Source organism: Camellia sinensis, chromosome 2, assembly GCF_055761805.1.
Source record: "Camellia sinensis isolate YWXY chromosome 2, ASM5576180v1, whole genome shotgun sequence".
Lineage (NCBI taxonomy): Eukaryota > Viridiplantae > Streptophyta > Magnoliopsida > Ericales > Theaceae > Camellia > Camellia sinensis.
The window spans coordinates 50,840,175-50,861,772 of NC_138962.1; the positions used below are offsets into that span (position 1 = coordinate 50,840,175).

Genomic DNA, 21,598 nt, shown 5'->3' on the forward strand with positions numbered 1-21,598 from the left:
ATTGGGCACCCTCAAGTGTCTTAGCTTCGATAATAGATTAAGGGGAACATTGCTTGCCAAATTACAATCCCATTTTGAGTTTTGAGTTAAATGGTAAGAAGGTCCGTAAATGTATGGTTTTGTCAAAGATCTCAAATTTTTTCATATCATCATAGTATTCCTGCATGTAAGATGAATGTCAAGCTTTCTTTATATTCTTGCTCTACTCCAGATATTTCAATCTATCCTCTAATCTAAAACAAGTTTCTCTTGCAGCTACTTGAGCCAAATCATTGATGAGGTCGTGCATCACAAATTTAGAGCTTTCACCAGTACTTGATGGTTGGAAAAAAGACCATGACAACAATTACCGAAAGTACTCACCTCCTACACCTTCATTTTCTTCTCTCTTTGTTGCTGAATGAAGCACTCCGCCATCCACAACAAGACTAGCTCCTCTTCCTAAAATTCATAGTCGTTGGGTATTATTGCGCAGTATACAAAGCATTGCTTCAAATGCGAAGGGAGATCATGATAGTTTAATCTCAAAGTAAGAAGGATGTCACTTTCTTGATGTGGTAAATCCCATATTTTACTGCACAATACATTAACCTATTTCTCATGTCGTTCTTTACAACGTAAAAGGCCACTGAGTGTCTTATCAGCAAGAGGCAAACCTTTACATTTCCCCACAATTTTCTTACCAATTGACATCAAATTTGGACTTTCATCAATACTTCTATTTTCAAAGGCATGTTGTGCAAACAACGACCAACAATCTTCATTTGATAGGACCTCAATGTCATGAAGTTCAACAACTCCCATCATTCTTGCAACATCTCTGTTACGTGTAGTCACCACAACTTTACTCCCTTGAGCTCCATCACTGAAAGGTTTTTTCAAAACATTCCAGTCATTATATTTTTTCTTCCAGGCATCATCTAAAACAATTAAGAACTTCCTTCCAGCCAAAGCCTTCTACAGTTGAACTTGAGCTCGATCCAAGTTATTAAAACTACATGATTGGGAAGTGACTGAATTATAAATAGCTTTTATTATTCTCAGAATGTCAAACTCATCTGATACACAAGCCCATTGTCACAAGCTGCTAAATTTCCTATGGCAAAAATCCCCTACATGGGAGCTTGGGAGCATAGAGGTCAATGGAAGGATCTAGAACTTCCTAGCTCATTCTAACACTTGAAGAGAACATAGAGGATTCTAGAACATCCTTGAGTATTCAAGACACTTGTACATACTAGACTTGTAAATGTCCTGTATAGATATTTCTAAAGCATTCTAGAATATTCTTGTCGCTTGTAAGAAAAGCTTCCAAGAGAAGCTTCTCCATGTATTTCTTAGTGGCTTCTAGAGTGTTCTATGAGAGGTCAAGAGTGCCTATAAGTAGGGGAGGAGCTCATTTGCTCCAAGCCATCTAAGAGTTGTACAAATTCTCTCAAGAGTAAAATACAAGGCATTTTCTCAAACTCTCTTGTGTTTCTCTTACTTCTCTTTCTTACAAGTTGTGAGTTATGCTGACTTAGCACTACTAGCCAAGCTCGAGAGTGACTAAGTTCACTATGTGCTAGAGAATAAGCAAGACCGTGACACGTGGTATCAGAGCCAAGTTCTGACAAAGGAAGAGAAGGCAACAATGTCATCTGGTATAGAGGAGACTAAGTTTGAGCAAGCCCGTGGAAGGGAACCCACGAAGGGAAGGAAGGATAAGTCACGAGATGTTGTTACCGCCATAGAAACACGACTTTCCAAGGTGGAGCTTGTCGTGGGTGACTCAAGAGAGCGTCTTGATATGTTGGAGCAAAGCCTTAAACATGAGGTGGAGGGTCTTAAGGGGGAGATCAAGGAACTCCATGATGGCATGCTTTCCACCATTAATTCTGTGGCATATGATGCTCAAGTGGCCAATGATTCCTTCCAAGCCAAGGTGTTGGAGATGCTCGCATAGTTTGAAACTCGCTTGGAGGAGGTGCACCTAGACGTGGCAATGTGCAAGAAGGCCATAGCCGAGAGAGCTGTGACCTTGCCGGGGACATCTAAGGTGGAGATACCAAAGCCAAAACCTTTTGATGGAAAGATGGATGCCAAAGGGGTAGACAACTACTTGTGGCACATGGAGAGGTATTTCAAAGCTATGGCGATAATTGAAGAAGATGCCAAGGTATGGACCGCAGTCCTTTACCTCATCGACATAGCAATACTATAGTGGCGTAGAAGGCATGCTGACATTGAGAAAGGTACATGCACCATAGCCACTTGGGATGATTTTAAGAAAGAACTTAAGAAACAATTCAATCCCAAGGATGTGACCTATCAAGCTAGAAAGAGCTTGAAGAAACTTAAGCACACATCATCTATTTGGGACTATGTAAAAGAATTCTCTACTCTCATGCTTGAGGTCTCGAGTATGATTGATGAAGAATTACTCTTCAACTTCTTGGACAACTTACAACCACAGGCGGAGCAAGAACTGCATCGCTGCGGAGTGCAGGATCTTGCCTCGGCTATGGCTATAGCGGAATCCCTCATTGAGTATAAAAGGGGAGACAATAAGGCCAAGACATCCTAGGGAAATCCTAGTAAAGGTGAGGGAAATAAGGACAAGGTCTTCTAACACAAGGAAGGGCATGGCAAGCCCCCTACTGTCAAAGAGGGTAAAGACAAAACTAGAGACTACAAAGGCAAGTTCAAGCCCAAGACTAACTACTTCTTGTGTGATGGACCACACTAGGCAAAAGATTGTCCTAAGAGGCAGGCCCTCAATGCCATGATTGAAGAAAGGGAAAAAGAGGAGACTCCCCACATGGGATCTCTATAGCTTCTCAATGCCATCAAGTCAAAATCAGCTACATCGACCCAAAGGGATAAGGGCCTAATGTATATGAAAGTGTGCCTCAATAGGAAGCCCACTCATGCTATGGTGGACACTGGAGCTACACATAACTTTATCTCTGTGGATGAGGCAAAAAGGCTGGAACTCAAACCCACCAAGGAATCTGGTTGGCTTAAAGCTGTCAATTCGGAGGTTAGACCCCTGCATGGAGTGGCACGCGAAGTGGACATAGTCATTGGAGTGTAGACACCCCATTTTTGATCACCTTTAAGACTTGGGCGCCTTTGGTTGAACACTCAATGATGAAAAGTTACGCTGTATAATTATTCAAATTCTTCAGCAAAAGGTTTCAATTTTTGAGCTTCTAATGCCAAACTTACACTCCATTTTGACCAAAACTATTTTAGACCTTAAAACCCTCTTTTTCAAAATATTTTTCTGAATGTTTTTACGATGTTCCGAGACTCACATTTCGTTTAAAATATTGCACTTTTCGGTAAAATGAGTAAGGACAAGGTGGAAATAAATGCAAGGGAAGTGAACTTTTTGAAAAATATTTAAAAACATCTTATTTATAGGGTTGGAGTTGGAGGAAATAGGAGGGGTTGGAGGAAAACTAGTTTAGGAAAAGGTTGAACATCAAACCATTAAGAAAGAAATTAGTATCCTTCACTAAATTAGGCATATCTCTTTGTACAGTTAGAATTTAGATGTAAGGCCACTACCATGGGAAATTAGACTTCCGGGGCTTCAATTTTGACTCAATAATCACCTAAAACCGAGTCCAAATGAGGGAGATATGGCCGTTTGAAGTTGGGCATCAATCCGTTAAGAAAGAAATTAGAAGCCTTCATTAAATTAGGCATGTCTCTTTTTACACTTATAATTTAGTTATGAGGCCACCACCATTGGAAATTAGACTTCTGTGGCTTCAATTTAAACTCAAGATTCACTTGCAACCGAGTTCGGATGAAGGAGATATACCCATTTGAAATCGGGCTTGAGAGCAGTTTTTTGTCGCAGGCCATACAAATCATTGGCCGGTTGGCTAGGTGTCCCAACAGGTAGATATTTTGCTGCCAGCTGTCCCCCCCATGTGCATGCCTTACACCAGCTGTCTCTATACAGATATTTCCTACTGAGGCACCTATTTTTCTATATATACTTGACCATTTCTCATGGTTTTAGGTTAGAAAAAATTCCTAAGTGCTCAAAACTTGTGAAACACTCTCCCTCTCTATCTTGCAATATACATACACTCTATATACACTTCCTAAACCAAATTTTTGAGTCTCCTTGTTGAGGTTCTTGAGCTAAAATCTCAGCCCTTGAGAGTGAAAGTCTTGTGGTTTGTGAATAAAAGAGTAACCTCTCTTCAAGAGGTATAACTTTGGCCATCTTTACACTACTTTTTCCTTCTCTTTTCTTTCTATTTTTATACTATTTTTAGACTGTTTTTGTCATGACCCAAACCCGTCCCTATGGGTTTAGCATCGTAACCGGCCAGTAATCCTCGGATTACCAAAGGCCTCTGACCTGAATATGATAAAATATAAGGGGCTAGCGGAAGCAAATAGAGAAACATACATAGTCCATTGAGCTGTGTAGACATATATGAGACAAAAATTTAAAACTTAGATACATAAGAGTGACGTCGTATATACATATTAGTCACATGTCACCAAACCCACATATACATAACTTACAAAACATGTTCGGACGAAACATAAGAAAGTACAAAAGTCCCAAAGACTTGCTTTTCATAAACTTGATCAGATCTCAAAAGGGAACCTCTTTGGGAGGCACAGTGGCTGGCTAACCCAAACTCTCCAGGCAGCAGCTTGGGCCTGGTCACGCACCTGCTCACCAACATGCATAATATAAATAGTGAGCAGAAGCCTAGTGAATAATAATGGAGTAAAGAATTTAATGAATGATGTCCCATAGCAGATTCCAAATTAGATGCAAATTCAGATCACATACTTAACCAGAAATCAAAATAGTTATGTGAGGTACATCCATTCAACTATCATATCATACCAATTTTGCATAGTTGGTACCGACGACCACATAGGTCCACATCTTGTGCACAAGTAGCCATGGTATTGTTACCCCCAAGCGAGGGCCACGTGAACATAAGCCTCGGTATTGTTACCCCCGGGCAAGGGCCACATTAATATAAGCCTCAGTATTGTTACCCTCGGACCAGGGCCACGCGCATATTGGCCACGGTATTGTTACCCCCGAGCGAGGGCCACGTGAACTAAGGATGTCATAAATACATTTCAGAAAAATAGACATTCATTCACAAGTCATAAAATAGCATTTCAGAAAATGATCGTATCGTATCATTCAGAAAATACTTAAAGTTGAACATTGCTTTACAAAGTTATTACTCACAGATGGCTCCAATTACAGAACAAATGAGGTAGACAACGGCGCGTGACCTATAATCAACACATAACATGTACACATTGAAACACACGCTCGGGGATTCATTACAGTCATTGTGTTTCGTTCTTGGTGTGTTTTTAGTCCTTTATCCTCATTAGTATGTCTTAATCTTGGCCTAGGAATGCCTAGGTTGAAATGAGGATGCCAAAACATACAGTTCAACACTTAGTTAAATTTGCTGAAAACAGGGGCCTCGCTCAAGCGCAACTTCTTTCGCTCAAGCACAATTTCTTTCGCTCAAGCGGAGGTCCAAAAAAGTAAGTGGTCACTCGAGGGCAACTCTAGTCGCTCGAGCAGTCTGCAAACTTCGCAAAAGTATTGGTTTCTTTATTTTTCCGCTCGATGCATGCTCGGCGGTCGCTCGAGCGTGAGACTGAGGTCTTTGCTTGAGCGCAACTCTTGTTGCTCGAGCGGTCTGTAAAACATGGAAACTTCTGGGAGCATACATTTTACGCTCGAGCCAAACTTTGGTCGCTCGACTGAGAGTGCAAAACACAGAGTGGTCGCTTGAGCGCAAATTCTGTCGCTCGAGCGGAGAGCAGAATTATGGAATTTTCGGATTTGCTCCCAAGCTACAAAACTCGAATTCGAGTTACAAAATAGGTTCTCTTGAGCCAAAAACTTGAGGAAACACTTAGAAACTTTTAAAACATGGAGAATTAAAGATCGTTTCATGAAATCAAGGCCCAAAGCATGTTAATTACTCAAAATCAAACTTGAAGTTTCCCAAACTATAACATGCATGTGATGATATGCTCTTCAACCAACCAAACCATGATCTATTGAGATGCTTATGACAAAACCATGTGGAATTGTGAAACCATAGACAAGGGAAGGTCATGCATGTGAAGATTCTTCCAAAAATAACTTCAAAACTTCATGATATGCACATGCATGCATGAATCATGTTCAATTATACCATCTAGCCTCAATTCTCTTTGAATAATGCATAAGGTCACTTAAACTCATAGAGTGTGAGTTGATTTCTTACCTAAAGACCCCAATTCCTTTTTGATTCAATCTAGGTTCAACAACTATCACAAATTCCTTCAAATTCTTGATCACCCTTAGCAATTCTCTCTTTTTCTTCTTGACTTTGATCTCCCTCTTGGTCTCTCTTTCTATCTCTCTCACGTTTGTTGTGTGTATAGGCTCAAAATGAAGAAAAGAAATGAGTTGAAGCACATAAGGGGCCTTATATAGGCTTACCTAGTGGTAATTAATTAAAGTTAATCAAATTGGCATTAATTATTCTAATTTAATCGCTCCGAATTGAATTTTAATTAAGCCTACCATAAAATTCTAAAAAATTCAAATATCACATAACCCAAGTCAGTTTCGTGTTCGAATGCCGATAAGGCCTTCAATTCGTAGAACAAAACAGAAATACGAACAGATCTTTCTACGATAGACAGATAGAAACACAAATAACGCAACACACATGATATTAATTCAGAATTTCATCTTAATTACACATTAAGCATTCTTAATCATGGTTTAACAGTTAATCATAGATCGGGGTTGTTACAGTCTTCCCCCCTTAAAAGAGTTTGGTCCTCCAAACTCGAATTACCTTCATTTTGGAAGAATGTCGGGTTTAGAGGGAACAAATCTAGGTATCTCTTCATCATATCTTCCTCGATTTTCCAAGTCGCATAAGTCCCTCCATGGTTTTGCCAATTAAATTTTACCAGCGGTATTTCTTTGTTTCTCAATCTTTTGATTTGATAGTTCACAATTTGAATTTGCCTCTCTTTGTACGTATTGTTATGTCCCGAACCCGCCCTTGTAGGTTAAGGTCATAACCGGCCAGTAATCATAAGATTACCTATGGCCTCTGACAAAACCAAACACAAATTATAATAGTAAAGGGGGCCAAATGGAAGCAGTCTTAAAAATTTTTGTCCATTAAGCTGTGTTTACATGGCATACCAAAAACATTTCCATATATGTATCAATAACTCACAGCATGAACCAAAATAAACATCTTGTGCATCCAGGATCATACAAACATATGGCCATCCAAACAGAAGGTTCATATACATAGGTGATCCAACGGATCCACTACGATAGCAAAAGAGTAAAACAAAAAGACAAAAATGGAGTCTCATGCATGAGACATCCGGGCTGACTCCATAAAACTTGGACTTCTCTTACAAGTTTTACTAAGGCTGGGGTTGGACATCTCTTTGCTCACCTACTTACACATAGAAAAGAGTGAGCGAAAGCCCAGTGAACAATACCAATGTAAAGAGGTTATACAAATAAGATTCTCTAATAAGTGATATCCTGGTCAATCACATCAAATGGCCTTAGGTCCATTCATATTTCTATCAAATGTATCAAATGGCCTTAGGCCCAATTCATTCTTGTCAAACCGGCCTCGGGCTTAATTCATTATTATCAAACGACCTCTGACCCAATTATCGTATCAAACGGCCTTGGGCCCAATCATATCAAACAGCCTCAGGCCTAATTCATTCTTGTCAGACGACCTTGGGCCCAATTCATTCTTGTCAAACGGCTTCTGGCCCAATTCTCATATCAAACGGCCTCGGGCCCAATCATATCAAAAGGCCTCAGGTCCAACTCATTCATATTCATATTTATGTGCATTTCATTTTCGTGGTCGTAATCATATTCATATTCAGATGGCTTTCGGCCCAATACATTTTCTTCGTAAAGCCTTATACAAACATTGGGCATAACGAATACTCATTCACAAATCAACAAATCCATGAAACTTATACAAAAGTAGCATTTGGAAAGTAGCATACTTGAAAGTGTCTCTACTAAGATATTACTCACAGTGTTCCATCGATGGATATGTCCCCGTGCTTGACCCTAAAGCTTCAATTCTTCCAAGTTTGACTATTCTCTTGAGCCTAGCTTCCAAATGCCCAAGCTTTGAGCCAAATCTACAATTTGTGCCCTCTCTCTCTCTCTCTAGAACCATCCCTCTCTCTCTCTAGAGTATGATTCTACCAAATATGAGGAAAAGGGGCTCAAATGTGAGCATATACATTAATCTCCCATGTATAAGCTAGACTAATAAACATATCTAATCCAAGCTTAGTGTTAATTAACTAAGATGGATATAATTAAATTAATCTAATTATTTTGACCTGAATCAACTTTTAATTAAATTCCACCGTAAGGTCTATAAATCATGGTAAACACAATGACACAGTCAATTACAATTTCTGTAGTCTCTGCACTCTTCAATTTTTCAAATTATAGCAGTAAGTTGGACAGATTTTACTACAGTGAACATATATAGTTTCAAAAACTTAATCATCACCAAAAATCACGTAAGCACATAATCACAATCATAATCAAGGGTAATTAACATAACACAGAATAGGGTTATCACAATCTTCCATCCTTTAGGAAGTTTGGTCCTCTAAACTTATTTTACCTCCGTTCAGAAACAAATATGGATAGCGTAGCCGCATCTAATCGTCCTTTTTCTATGTAGCGTCCTTCCCATAGTGTTCTTTCCGTTCTACTTTCACCATTGGGATGGACTTGTTCCTCAACTGTTTCACTTGCAGGTCAATAATTCATTCTGGCCATTCCTCGTAGTCCATATTCTCATCAAGTGCTATCTGGTGGTAATCAATCACATGAAACAGATCTCGAAGATAACCCCTCAACATTGATACGTGGAATACATTGTGCATTTGTTCGAATCCCATTGACAAAGCAACTCTATAAGTAACTGGGCTAAGCCTTTTCAGAATTTGAAATGGCCATATTCTCATCAAGTGCTATCCGGTGGTAATCAATCACATGAAACAGATCTTGGAGATAACCCCTCAACATCAATACGTGGAATACATTGTGCATTTGTTCAAATCCCGTTGGCAAAGCAACTCTATAAGCAACTGGGCCAAGCCTTTTAAGAATTTGAAATGGCCTAATGTAATGGGGTGATAATTTACCCTTCTTACCAAATCTCAACTAGCCCTTCATTGGAATCACACGAATAAATACATGATCGCCAGTCTCATACTCAAGAGGTCTTCTTCGAACATCCGCATAATTCTTTTGCCGACTCTGTGTTGTCTTGAGCCTTTGTTAGATGATTTTAATTTTCTCAGAAGTGTCTTGCACAATTTCGGGTCCAAGTAGGACCCTATCCCTGACTTCTGTCTAACAAATTGGCGATCTACACTTTCTGCCATACAAAGCTTCGTATGGTGCCATATCGATGCTGGAGTGGAAACTGTTATTGTATGGAAATTCAGCTAGTGGCAAGTAGTCCTTCCAGCTCCCTTGAAAATCTAAAGCACACGTTCTGAGCATGTCTTCCAAAGTCTGTATGGTTCGTTTTGATTACCCGTCTATTTGTGGATGGAACGCGGTACTGAATCTCAGTTCTATTCCCATTGCTCTTTGCAGGCTTTTCCATAATCTAGATACAAATTTTGGATCTCTATCCGATACAATAGATATCGAAACTCCATGTAAGCGAATAGTCTCATCAATATATATAGTGGCTAATCTATAAGCATCAAATGTAGTTCTTACAGGCAGAAAATGTGCAGATTTGGTCAATCTATCAAATATAACCGAAATGGAATCCATAACTTGAGGAGTTTGAGGTAGGCCAGCAACAAATTCCATGGTCACATGCTCTCATGTCCATTCCGGAATAGGGAGAGTTTGAAGTAGACCGCCTGGTTTCTGATGTTCAACTTTAAGTTGCTGACATTGGAGTCACTTGGACAAATACTCTACGATCTCCTTCTTTATTTTGGGCCATCAATAGCTTTGCTTTAAGTCCCTATACATTTTTTTATTACTTGTGTGCATAGCAAACATTGACTTGTGAGCTTCATCTAGGATTCTCTTCTTTAGTTCAGGAATGCTTGGGACACATAATCGGTTTTGGAATCTCAACACTTCATTATCAATGCTGAATTCTGGTTTTGGATTTGCTTCAAACTCATTAATTATTTTCTTGAGGAACTCATCCTCTTTCTACCTTTGCTTGACTTCATAACCTATTGCTGGCTTAGCTGAAATAGCGGCTATCAACCCAACTTGTTTGTGTAACACAACTTCAATCTCAATTTTCTTAAAATCTTGCAAGATTTCCTTCTGTTCAGTAAGTAAGCAAGCTAAACTCCTCGTCGATTTTCTGCTCAAGGCATCAGCAACTGTATTGGCTTTCCTAGGGTGATACTGAATCTGAAGATCATAATCTTTTATTAGTTCAAGCCATCTTCTCTGTTGCATATTCAACTCTTTCTGAGTAAAGAAGTATTTCAAACTTTTGTGATCCGTGTAGACTTCGCATTTTGCCCCATACAAGTAATGTTGCCAAATTTTCAAAGCAAATACAACTGCGGCCAATTCCAGGTCATGTGTTGGGTAGTTCTTCTCATGTGGTCTTAATTGTCGGGAGGCATTAGCAATTACCCGACCTTTCTGCATTAATACACAACCCAGACCTTTATAAGATGCATCACTATAAATCACAAAGTTCTCCATACGCAATGTTAACACTGGTGCAGTAGTCAATCTTGTTTTCAGTTCTTGAAAGGCAGATTCTCTTTCATCATTCCATTCAAATGGTTGTTTTTTGCGTGTCAGTTGAGTAAGAAGTACAACTATTTTTGAAAAATCCTTCATGAACCTTCTGCTGTACCCAGTTAAGCCCATGAAACTACGGACTTCTGTTACATTTGTTGGTGTAGGCCAATTTACAATTGTCTCTATCTTCCGTGGGTCTACCGAAATCCTATCTCAGTTGATGACATGCCCTAAGAAAACAACTTCATCCAACCAAAACTCCATTTCTTTAATTTAGCAAATAATTTCCTTTCTTTGTGTGTTTGTAAGACAGTTTTCAGATGTTGTTCATGTTCAAGTCTACTCTTTGGATATATCAGAATATCATCAATAAAAACCACAACAAATTCATCAAGGTAAGGCTTCAAAATTCAATTAATAAGATCCATAAATGTTGCAGGGGCATTAGTCACTCCAAACGACATAACAAGAAATTCGTAGTGACTATACCTTGTTCTAAATGCGGTTTTCTCAACATCTTCTACCTTTACCTTCAACTGGTGGTACCTGGATCTCAAATCAATTTTAGAAAATACTTGTGAGCCTTACAACTGATCAAACAAGTCGTCAATACGGGGTAAAGGGTATTTATTCTTTATTGTTACCTTGTTCAGTTTCCAGTAATCAATATGTAGGCACAAGTCTTTTTTTTTCACAAATAACACCGGTGCACCCCATAGTGAAGTACTTGGTCGGATAAATCCTTTGTTAAGTAGGTCTTGTAATTATTCTTTAAGTTCTTTCATTTCGGTAGTAGACATTCTGTAGGGGGTTTTTGAGATAGGCTGATTGCTCGGTACAATATCAATAGTAAATTGTATTTCTCTGTCAACCAATTCTCGTGGCAATTCATCTGGGAATACATCTGGAAACTCTCTAACAATAGAGATATTGCTCAATTCAACATTCACAGATTGTTCAGACTATACATAACACAAGTAACCTTGGCACCTTTCCTGATCAGTTTATATGCTTTCATTGCAGATATCAAATAAGATGGAGGCACTACCCCATTACCCACAAACACAATTTCTTCCTGCCCTGGTGGTCTAAATACAACTTGTTTCGTTACACAATCAATGGTAGGACAGTATTTAGATAACCAGTCCATACCCAGAATTACATCAAAATGTCTAAAGTTCAAGGGTAACAGATCTACATACAAAGTAGCATTCCTAATACGCATATCATAAAATCGACATACAGATGTACACAACACAGATTCCCCAGATGGAGAAGATACACATAAACAAATATAGCAATGATTCTAGAGGTCTACTCAATCTAGATGCAAATGCATAATTTACAAAGGAGTGTGTTGATCCAGAGTCAATTAATACAAAAGCATCTTGATTACATATAGAGATAGTACCTGAAACGATGGCTTCTGTATTCCGTGTATCACCCGGAATGAGTGCAAAGACTCTTCCTTGCCTCCCGGTGTCTCTGGTAGTAGCAGGCCCCGTAGTGTTTCCCGATTTTGGGATCAATGCAGTTGAGTTGGCAACTAATTTCTCATTGTTTTGATTACAATCCCTGGCCATATGCCCCATTTTACCACACTTAAAGTAGGCCCTGAAACAAGGTAGCAAACCCCGCGATGTATTTTACCACATTGATTGTACATTGGAGACGTATCTCTGGAAGAATTTGAAGTGCTTGAGGAGCCCGCATTCTGTTTCTTTAAACGTCTTTTCTTTGAAAAGAAGTCCTGCCTTTTACTTTTCCAATCAGTTGATGATTTACTTTGCCTGGCTATGTTAGCTTCTGATATTATGGCCGATCTAGCACATCAATATAGGTTTCTAGCTTTAGTACATTCACCTTCTCTAAGATATCATCTCGAAGACCACCCTCAAACTTTCTCGCTTTCTTATAGTCAATGTCGACCATGTACTGTGCAAATCTAGCCAATTCAGTAAACTTGGCCTCGTTCTCAGCCACTGTCATGTTGCCTTGCTTAAGTTCCATGAACTCTAACACTTTCCTATCACGAACACATTGTGAAAAGTATTTGTCGTAGAAAATTTCCAAGAACCGTGCCCAGCCAATATCTTTATTGCTTTCACGCATCAATATCCACCACATTTTCGCTTCATCTTCTAGTGTAAAGGTGGCTAGCAACACCTTCCGTGTTTCTAGACAAGGAAACACTTCAAACAACTTCTCTATGCCAAGGACCCACGCTTAAGCCTTCAATGGATCCAATCCTCCATGAAATTGGGGCGGCTTCATTTTGTTAAACTCTTTGGTGAGAGCTATGGTTCGGTTAGTGTTTTGCAAGTCGTGTACAGGCTGTACCGGAGGTGGAGGTGGAGGCAGAGGGTGTGGCTATTGCAACTGTTGTTGCCATTATTGTTGTTGCCTCAATGTTTCTGGCATGTCCTATACTAATCTTTCCATCCTATCCATTATGGTAGTAGAGGACTCCTCTAATTCATCACCTCTTGTTCTCACCATTATCTAATTAAGCTTGCATTGTTCTTTATACAAAAATGCAAACAAGTATGCATATACATATTCAAGTTATTCACAATGCAAGTAAATCACAAAGCACATAGCACACAGTCATTCGTTTCAGTATATTTAAGTTCATTCTTAATGCTTTCAAGTTCATACCTATCACATGAATTCATCCTAGATCTTTCTAAATGCTCTATTGCTCCTTTGGACAAGTGTGTGAGTTATAAACTCGTGCTCTAATACCACTCGGTCATGTCCAAACCTGCCCTTGTAGGTTAAGGTCATAACCGGCCAGTAATCATAAGATTGCCCATGGCCTCTGACAAAACCAAACACAAATTGTAATAGTAAAAGGGGCCAAACGGAAGTAGTCTTAAAAATTTTTGTCCATTGAGCTGTGTTTACATGGCATACCAAAAACATTTCCATATATGTACCAATAACTCACACCATAAACCAAAATAAACATCTTGTGCATCCAGGATCATACAAACATATGGCCAGCCAAACAGAAGGTTCGTATACAGATAAAAAAGAGTGAGCGAAAGCCTAGTGAATAATACCAACGTAAAGAGGTTATACAAATAAAATTCTCTAATAAGTGATATCCTAGTCAATCACATCAAACGGCCTTAGGCCCATTCATATTTCTATCAAATGTATTAAACGGCCTCAGGCCCAAGCATATCAAATGGCCTCGGGCCTAATTCATTCTTGTTAAACAGCCTCGGGCCCAATTCATTCTTATCAAACAACCTCTGACCCAATTATCGTATCAAACGACCTACGATGAACATATATAGTTTCAAAAACTTAATCATCACCAAAAATTACATAAGCACAAAATCACAATCATAATCAAGGGTAATTAACATAACACAAAACAAGGTTAACGTACGTATAGTCATCTTTCAAGAGCACATGAGTTGGTTCAATCACGTGGAATGGATCTCTCAAGTATCCATGCAGCATTAAGATATGAACAACGTTGTGCATATGTTCCATGACCGGCAGTAAGGCCACCCGATACGTGACTGGATTGATCTTTTCAAGGATTTCATATGGCCCAACACATCTTGGTGCTAACTTACCTTTTACACCAAACTGTGTCTGGCCTTTCATTGGAGTCACTTTTATGAACAAGTGATCCTCGACTTCGTATTCTCTATCTCGCCTTTGGACATTCGCATAACTCTTTTGGTGACTTTGTGCAGTTTTCAATTGTTGCTTAATCAATTTCATGTTTTCAGCGGTTTCTTGCACAAGTTTTGGGCACAACAAAGGCCTATCACCTACCTCGACCCAACAAATCAGAGAACGACATTTTCTACCATACAGAGCTTCATACGAAGCCATCCCAATACTTGAGTGACAGCTGTTTTATACACAAACTCGGCCAATGGTAAGTAGGTTTCCCAATTGCCTTGGAAATCTAGGGCAGACATTCTAAGCATATCTTCTAGAGTCTGTATTGTTCTTTCTGATTGACCATCTGTCTGTGGATGATATGCACTGCTCAGTCGCAACTCCATTCCCAAAGCTTGCTGTAAACTTTGCCAAAATCTTGAAGTGAGCTTAGGATCTCTGTCAGATACAATTGACACTGGCACACCGTGTAATCTCACAATCTCATTCACATATTTGTTAGCCAACTTATTTGCATTATAAAAAGTTTTAACAGGTAAGAAATGTGTGGACTTAGTTAAATGATCAACAATTACCCAAATAGAATCCATACCTCGAGAAGAGCAAGGTAGTCTAACCATGAAGTCCATAGTAATATGCTCCAATTTCCATTCTGGTATTGGATGTGGCTGAAGCAATCCCGCGGGTCGTTGATGTTCGGTTTTAACTTGTTGACAATGCAAACATCTAGCCACAAAATCAGCAATGCTTTTCTTTATTCCAGGCCACCAGAAATTCTATTTCAAATCCTTGTACATTTTCGTGTTTCCTGGGTGCATAGCAAACTTTGAATTGTGAGCTTTAGTCATAACATGTTTTCTCAATTCTAGACAATCTGGCACACAAAGTTGATTTTGAAACTTCAACACATTGTTCTCAAACACAAATCTTGGCCTTGGTTTTGAGTCAATTTCATCAACAATCTTCTTCAAAAATTCATCCTGCAATTGCTTAGTATGGCAGGTTGGACAGAAATGGTGACTAAAACTTCACCTTGTTCTTGCAACACAATTTCAATCTCGTTTCTTTCCAAGTCACATAACAATTCCCTTTAACCGGTGAGCAAACGTGACAAATTGCCAACGGATTTTCGGCTCAAGGCATCTGCAACGGTATTGGCTTTTCCCAGATGGTACAAAATCTGCAAGTCATAATCTTTGATTAATTTAAGCCATCGCCTTTGTCTCATATTTAACTCATTTTGAGAAAAGAAATATTTCAAGCTTTTATGATCTGTATATGCTTCACAAGTTACACTATACAGATAATGTCACCAAATCTTCAAAGTAAATACCACAACTACCAGTTCAAGGTCATGAGTTGGATAATTCTTTTCATGTGGCGGAGTTGTCGAGAAGCGTAAGCAATCATTTTTTCATTTTGCATTAATACACACCCCAAACCTTTGTACGAAGCATCGCTGTAAACTTGAAACCCATCAATATCGTTTGGCAAAGTTCAAATTGGTGCAGTTACTAACCTGGTCTTTAAGTCTTGGAAAGCAGACTCTCTTTGGTCAGTTTAATCAAATGGTGTAGTTTTCTATGTCAATTGAGTGAGTTGCAAAGCAAGCTTGGAGAAATATTTTACAAATCGGCGATAATAGCTTGCAAGTCCTAGAAAACTTCTAACTTTTGACACATTGGTTGGTCTTGGCATCGATCTTCTGTGGGTCTACTAATATGCCATATTTGTTGATTACATGTCCCAAAAATGCTACACTGTCAAGCCAGAATTCAGATTTGGACAGTTTTGCATACAACTTCTTTTCTCTTAAAGTCTGTAATGCAGTTCTTAGATGATTTTCATGTTCTTCCCTACTTTTGAGTCAATAAACACAACAAAATCATTAAGAAATTGTTTGAACACCCTATTTATTAGGTTCATAAAAGTTGTAGGTGCATTAGTTACCCCAAATGGCATCACCAGAAACTCATAGTGCCCATATCTAGTTCGGAAGGCAGTTTTCCCTATGTCTGCGGCTTTAATTTTCAATTGGAGGTATCCGGATCTAAGGTCAGTTTTTGAAAAGAGTTAGGCTCCTTGGAGTTGGTCAAACAAATTATCTATTCGGGGCAATGGATATTTATTTTTGATAGTCACTCGATTTAATTCCCAATAATCTATATATAACCTCAAGGACCCATCTTTCTTTTTAACGAACAAAACTGGAGCACCCAAGGTGAAGTGCTCGGTCGGATAAACTTCTTGTCTAATAATTCTCAAAGTTGAGTTTTTAGTTCCTTCAATTCAGAAGTTGACATTCTATATGGGGTTTTTGAAATTGGTTGTGTTCCAGGTATTACATCTATAGTGAATTCAATCTCCCTATCAATTAAGTCACCCAACAATTCATTCGGAAACATATCGGGAAATTCCGAAGCAATAGGAATAGTTTCCACATTAGAATTATCAGAAATCTCAGTCAAAACATAACACACGTAACCCTTACATCCTTTCCTAAGCAATTTAACAACTTTCATGACAGAAATCAAATATGGGGGAGGAACTACTCCATTCCCAACAAACACAAACTTAGGTAAACCAGGTGGTTGAAATACAATAGATTTATTCACACAGTCAATAGTCGCACAGTACTTCGTTAACCAGTCCATACCCAATATGCAGTCAGAATGATCAATTCGCAACGGTAATAAGTCAACATATAATGTCACATCACCAATCATAATATCACATGCTGGATAAACATATGCGCATACCATAGAACCCCCAGATGGCACAAATATGGACAATAAATAATTCATGGGTTCTAAAGGTCTAGTCAATTTCCTAGAAAAGGCATACGACACAAATGAGTGTGTAGAACCAGAATCTATCAAGACATATGCATTTTGGGCACAAATGGAAATTATACTTGACACCACAGACTCGATGTTCTGTACATCTCCGGGCACTAGTGTGAACACTCTTCCTTGCCTTAACATTTCATTTCCAGTGTTACCTCTGGCATTAGTTCTTGCATTTGGCCTTGCTACAAAAGCAAACCCGGCCGAACTTGCTGCAGGATGGTTAACATCATCGGATCTCAACAGACATTCTCTAACCATGTGGCCAGTCTTGCCATACTGAAAACAAGCACCTGATGCATGGTAACATGTGCCTTTATACTTTCTTCCTCAATCGGGACAGTTTGGAATAGATCCACTATTCTGACTAGAGCTATTGAAGGATCATGTATTCTGCCTTTTTAAAAATGATCGATCCTTCTTGAAATTAAATCTGGATCTTTTACCCTTTTATTCAGCTGTTGGAGCTGGAGCTTGTTTCTTTGCTGCCAAAATGGCCTCTGCCATCAATGCTCTATCAAGTACTTCCACATATGTAGACAACTTTAGAATGCCTACTTGATCAAACACGTCCAGGTCTAATCCCTCTTCAAATTTTTGTGCTTTTTTGTAATTCGTGTCAACCATATGAGGAGTAAATCTGGCCAACTCGGTGAACTTAGCCTCATACTCGGCTACAGACATCTTGCTTGGCTTAGGTTCTTGGAATTCAGACACTTTACGATCTCTGAAACATTGGGGAAAATACTTCTCATAAAATATCACTTTGAATTGGCTCCACATCATAGTCCTATTATTATCTCGGACAAGCATCCACCATCGTCTAGCTTCTTTCTTCAGTGTGTAGGGGCCAAAAGAACCTTCTGAGTTTTCGAGCACAGAAATACTTCAAATATCTCTTTGGTGTCTAGCATCCATGTTTCGTCTTTTAACGGCTCAATCACACCCAAAAAGATTGGCGGCTTCATTTTGTTGAACTTCTGTGTCAGTGCAATAATATTAGTGTTTTTCGGCTCAACTAGCACAAGAGGTGGTGGACGTAAAGGTTGTTACCTCTGTTGTCATGTCATTGCCTCAGTCAAAGCTGCAAGCATCTATTCTATTCTGCTTATTTGAGCCATAGAGGACTCAGTGGCATCATTACTTCTTGTATTTTCCATTTGCTATCGGTAAACAAGGCAATAATAAACAAATGAATAATCTTGTTCACGATGTTCGGAGCAAGTTCATTTCTTTCAATTGCATTGAGTTCATAATTTCATCTTCAGATTCAGGTTGCACATTTACAAAATTTAACACACACTTACACATGCATATATAATGACCCTAATCCTTCAAGGACATCCTATAGCTCATTTGGACTCGTGTGTATTGTATAACATGTGCTCTGATACCACTCTGTCACGACCCAAACCCGCCCCTATAGGTTTAGTGTTGTAACTGACCAGTAATCCTTGGATTACCAAAAGGCCTCTGACCTGAATATGATAAAATATAAGGGGCTAGCGGAAGCAAATAGAGAAACATACATAGTCCATTGAGCTATGTAGACATATATGAGACAGAAATTTAAAACTTAGATACATAAGAGTGACGTCGTATATACACATTAGTCACATGTCACCAAACCCACATATACAGAACTTATAAACATGTTCGGATGAAACATAAGAAAGTACAAAAGTCCCAAAGACTTGCTTTTCATACACTTGATTGGATATCAAAAGGCAACCTCCTCAGGAGGCACCGTGGCTGGTTGACCCAAACTCTCCAGGTAGCAGCTTAGGCCTCGTCACACGCTTGCTCACCTACATACATAATATAAATAGTGAGCAGAAGCCTAGTGAATAATAACAGAGTAAAGAATTTAATGAATGATGTCCCATAGCAGATTCCAAATCAGATACAAATTCAAATTCGCATACTTAACCAGAATTCAGAACAGTTATATGTGGTACATCCATTCAGCTATCATATCATACCAATTTTGCATAGTCGGTACCGACGACCACATAGGTCCACATCTTGTGCACAAGTAGCCATGGTATTGTTACCCCTAGGCAAGGGCCACGTGAACATAAGCCTTGGTATTGTTACCCCCAGACAAGGGGCACATTGATATATAACCTCGATATTATTACCCCCGGGCGAGGGCCACGTACATATTGGCCACGGTATTGTTACCCTCGGGCGAGGGCCATGTGAACTAAGGATGTCACAAATACATTTCAGAAAAATGGACATTAATTCATGAGTCATAAAATAGCATTTAAGAAAATGATCATATCATATCATTAAGAAAATACTTAAAGTTGAACATAGCTTTACAAAGTTATTACTCACAGATGGCTCCAATTGTAGAACAGATGAGGTAGAAAGATCAGATAGCTTACGGTGCATGACCTACAATCAACACATAACATGTACACATTGAAACACATGCTCGGGGATTCATTACAGTCCTTGTGTTTCGTTCTTGGTGTGTTTCTAGTCCTTTATCCTCTTTATTATGTCTTAATCTTGGCCTAGGATTGCCCATGATAAAATAAGGATGCCAAAACATGTTGTTCAACACTTAGTCAAATTTTCTAAAAATAGGGGCCCCGCTCGAGTGCAACTTCCTTCGCTTGAACGGAGGTCCAAAAACGTGAGTGGTTGCTCGAGCGCAACTTTGGTCGCTCAAGCGGTCTGCAAACTTCGCAAAAGTACTGGTTGCTTGATTTTTTTCTCTCGATGCACGCTCGACGGTCACTCAAGCGTGAGACTGAGGTCTTTGCTCGAGCGCAACTCTTGTCACTTTGTGCTCAAGCGGTCTACCAAACATGAAAACTTTTGGGAGCATGCATTTTACGCTCAAGCCAACCTTTGGTCACTCGAGCGAGAGTGCAAAATACAGAGTGGTCGCTCGAGCGCAGGTTCTGTCGCTTAGCGGAGAGTAAAATTCTAGAATTTCCAAATTTGCTCCTAAGCTACAAAACTCAAATCCAAGTTACAAAATAGGTTCTCTTTAGCCAAAACCTTGACAAAACACTTAGAAACTTGTAAAACATGGAGAATTAAAGATCGTTTCATGAAATCAAGGCCCAAAGCATGTTAATTACTCAAAAATCAAACTTGAAGTTTCCCAAACTATAACATGCATGTGATGATATGCTGTTCAACCAACCAAACCAGGATCTATTGAGATGTTTATGACAAACCCATGTTGAATTGTGAAACCATAGCCAAGGGAAGGTCATGCATGTGAAGATTCTTGCAAAAACAACTTCAAAACTTCATGATATGCACATGCATGCATAAATCATGTTCAATTCTACCATTTAGCCTCAATTCTCTTTGACTAATGCATAAGGTAACTTAAACTTCTTGAGTGTGAATTGATTTCTTACCTAAAGTTCACAATTCCTTTTTTATTCAAGCTAGGCTCAACAACTATCACCAATTCCTTTCAATTCTTGATCACCCTTAGCAATTCTCTCTTTTTCTTCTTGACCTTGATCTCCCTCTTAGTCTCTCTCTCTCTCTCTCTCATGTTTGTTGTGTGTATAAGCTCAAAATGAAGAAAAGAAATGAGTTGAAGTACATAAGGGGCCTTATATAGGCTTACCTAGTGGTAATTAATTAAAGTTAATGAAATGGGCATTAATTATTCTAATTTAATCGCTCCGAATCAAATTTTAATTAAGCCTACCATAAAATTCTAAAAATTCCAAATATTACACAACCCAAGTCAATTTTGTGTTCAGATGCCGATAAGGCCTTCAATTCGCAGAACAAAATAGGAATACGAATAGATCTTTCTAGGATAGACTAATAGAAACACAAATAATGCAACACACATGCAATTAATTCATAATTTTATCTTAATTACTCATTAAGCATTCTTAATCATGGTTTAACGGTTAATCATAGATCGAGCTGTGGCTAGCCTTTCGTGCTCCTTTCGTATATGATAGTCCTACAGTTCGAACTCCCGTGGTTCTGAATCTGATTTCACAAGTGCAATGTGAAATAGATAAACACAAAAGACTCCAAATATGACAAATCTTTTGGAAAATTGATTTTGAATAAAAAAATACCAAAAATGGACTGCTTTGTTAGATTACAGAGTTGCCACCTAAATATTTTTGAAAAATTTAGGAAACCCGAGACTCGTGCCAAAGGCCATTTATCCGACATCACCAAAGTGTCTCGGCTCGGGAACTTAAGTACAACGGGAAAGTCATGAATTGAGCACCCCACTCGCTTGATCAAAGATCGGCCTCTACTAATCATGATG

The 21,598-nt window shown here is 38.9% G+C and overlaps 1 protein-coding gene across 1 annotated transcript; it reads right to left on the reverse strand.

Moving 5' to 3' along the window:
• Window positions 1–16,734: 16,734 nt before the first annotated feature.
• On the reverse strand, window positions 16,735–17,580 carry LOC145813640 (uncharacterized). The gene has a single exon (XM_082909325.1). The coding sequence runs from the start codon at window positions 17,578–17,580 to the stop codon at window positions 16,735–16,737; it is 846 nt and encodes a 281-aa protein (XP_082765451.1).
• Window positions 17,581–21,598: the final 4,018 nt, after the last annotated feature.

Bases quoted from the DNA above. Each gene is read 5' to 3' on its own strand.
- LOC145813640 (XM_082909325.1), bottom strand. From the start codon at position 17,580: ATGGTTAGAGAATGTCTGTTGAGATCCGATGATGTTAACCATCCTGCA.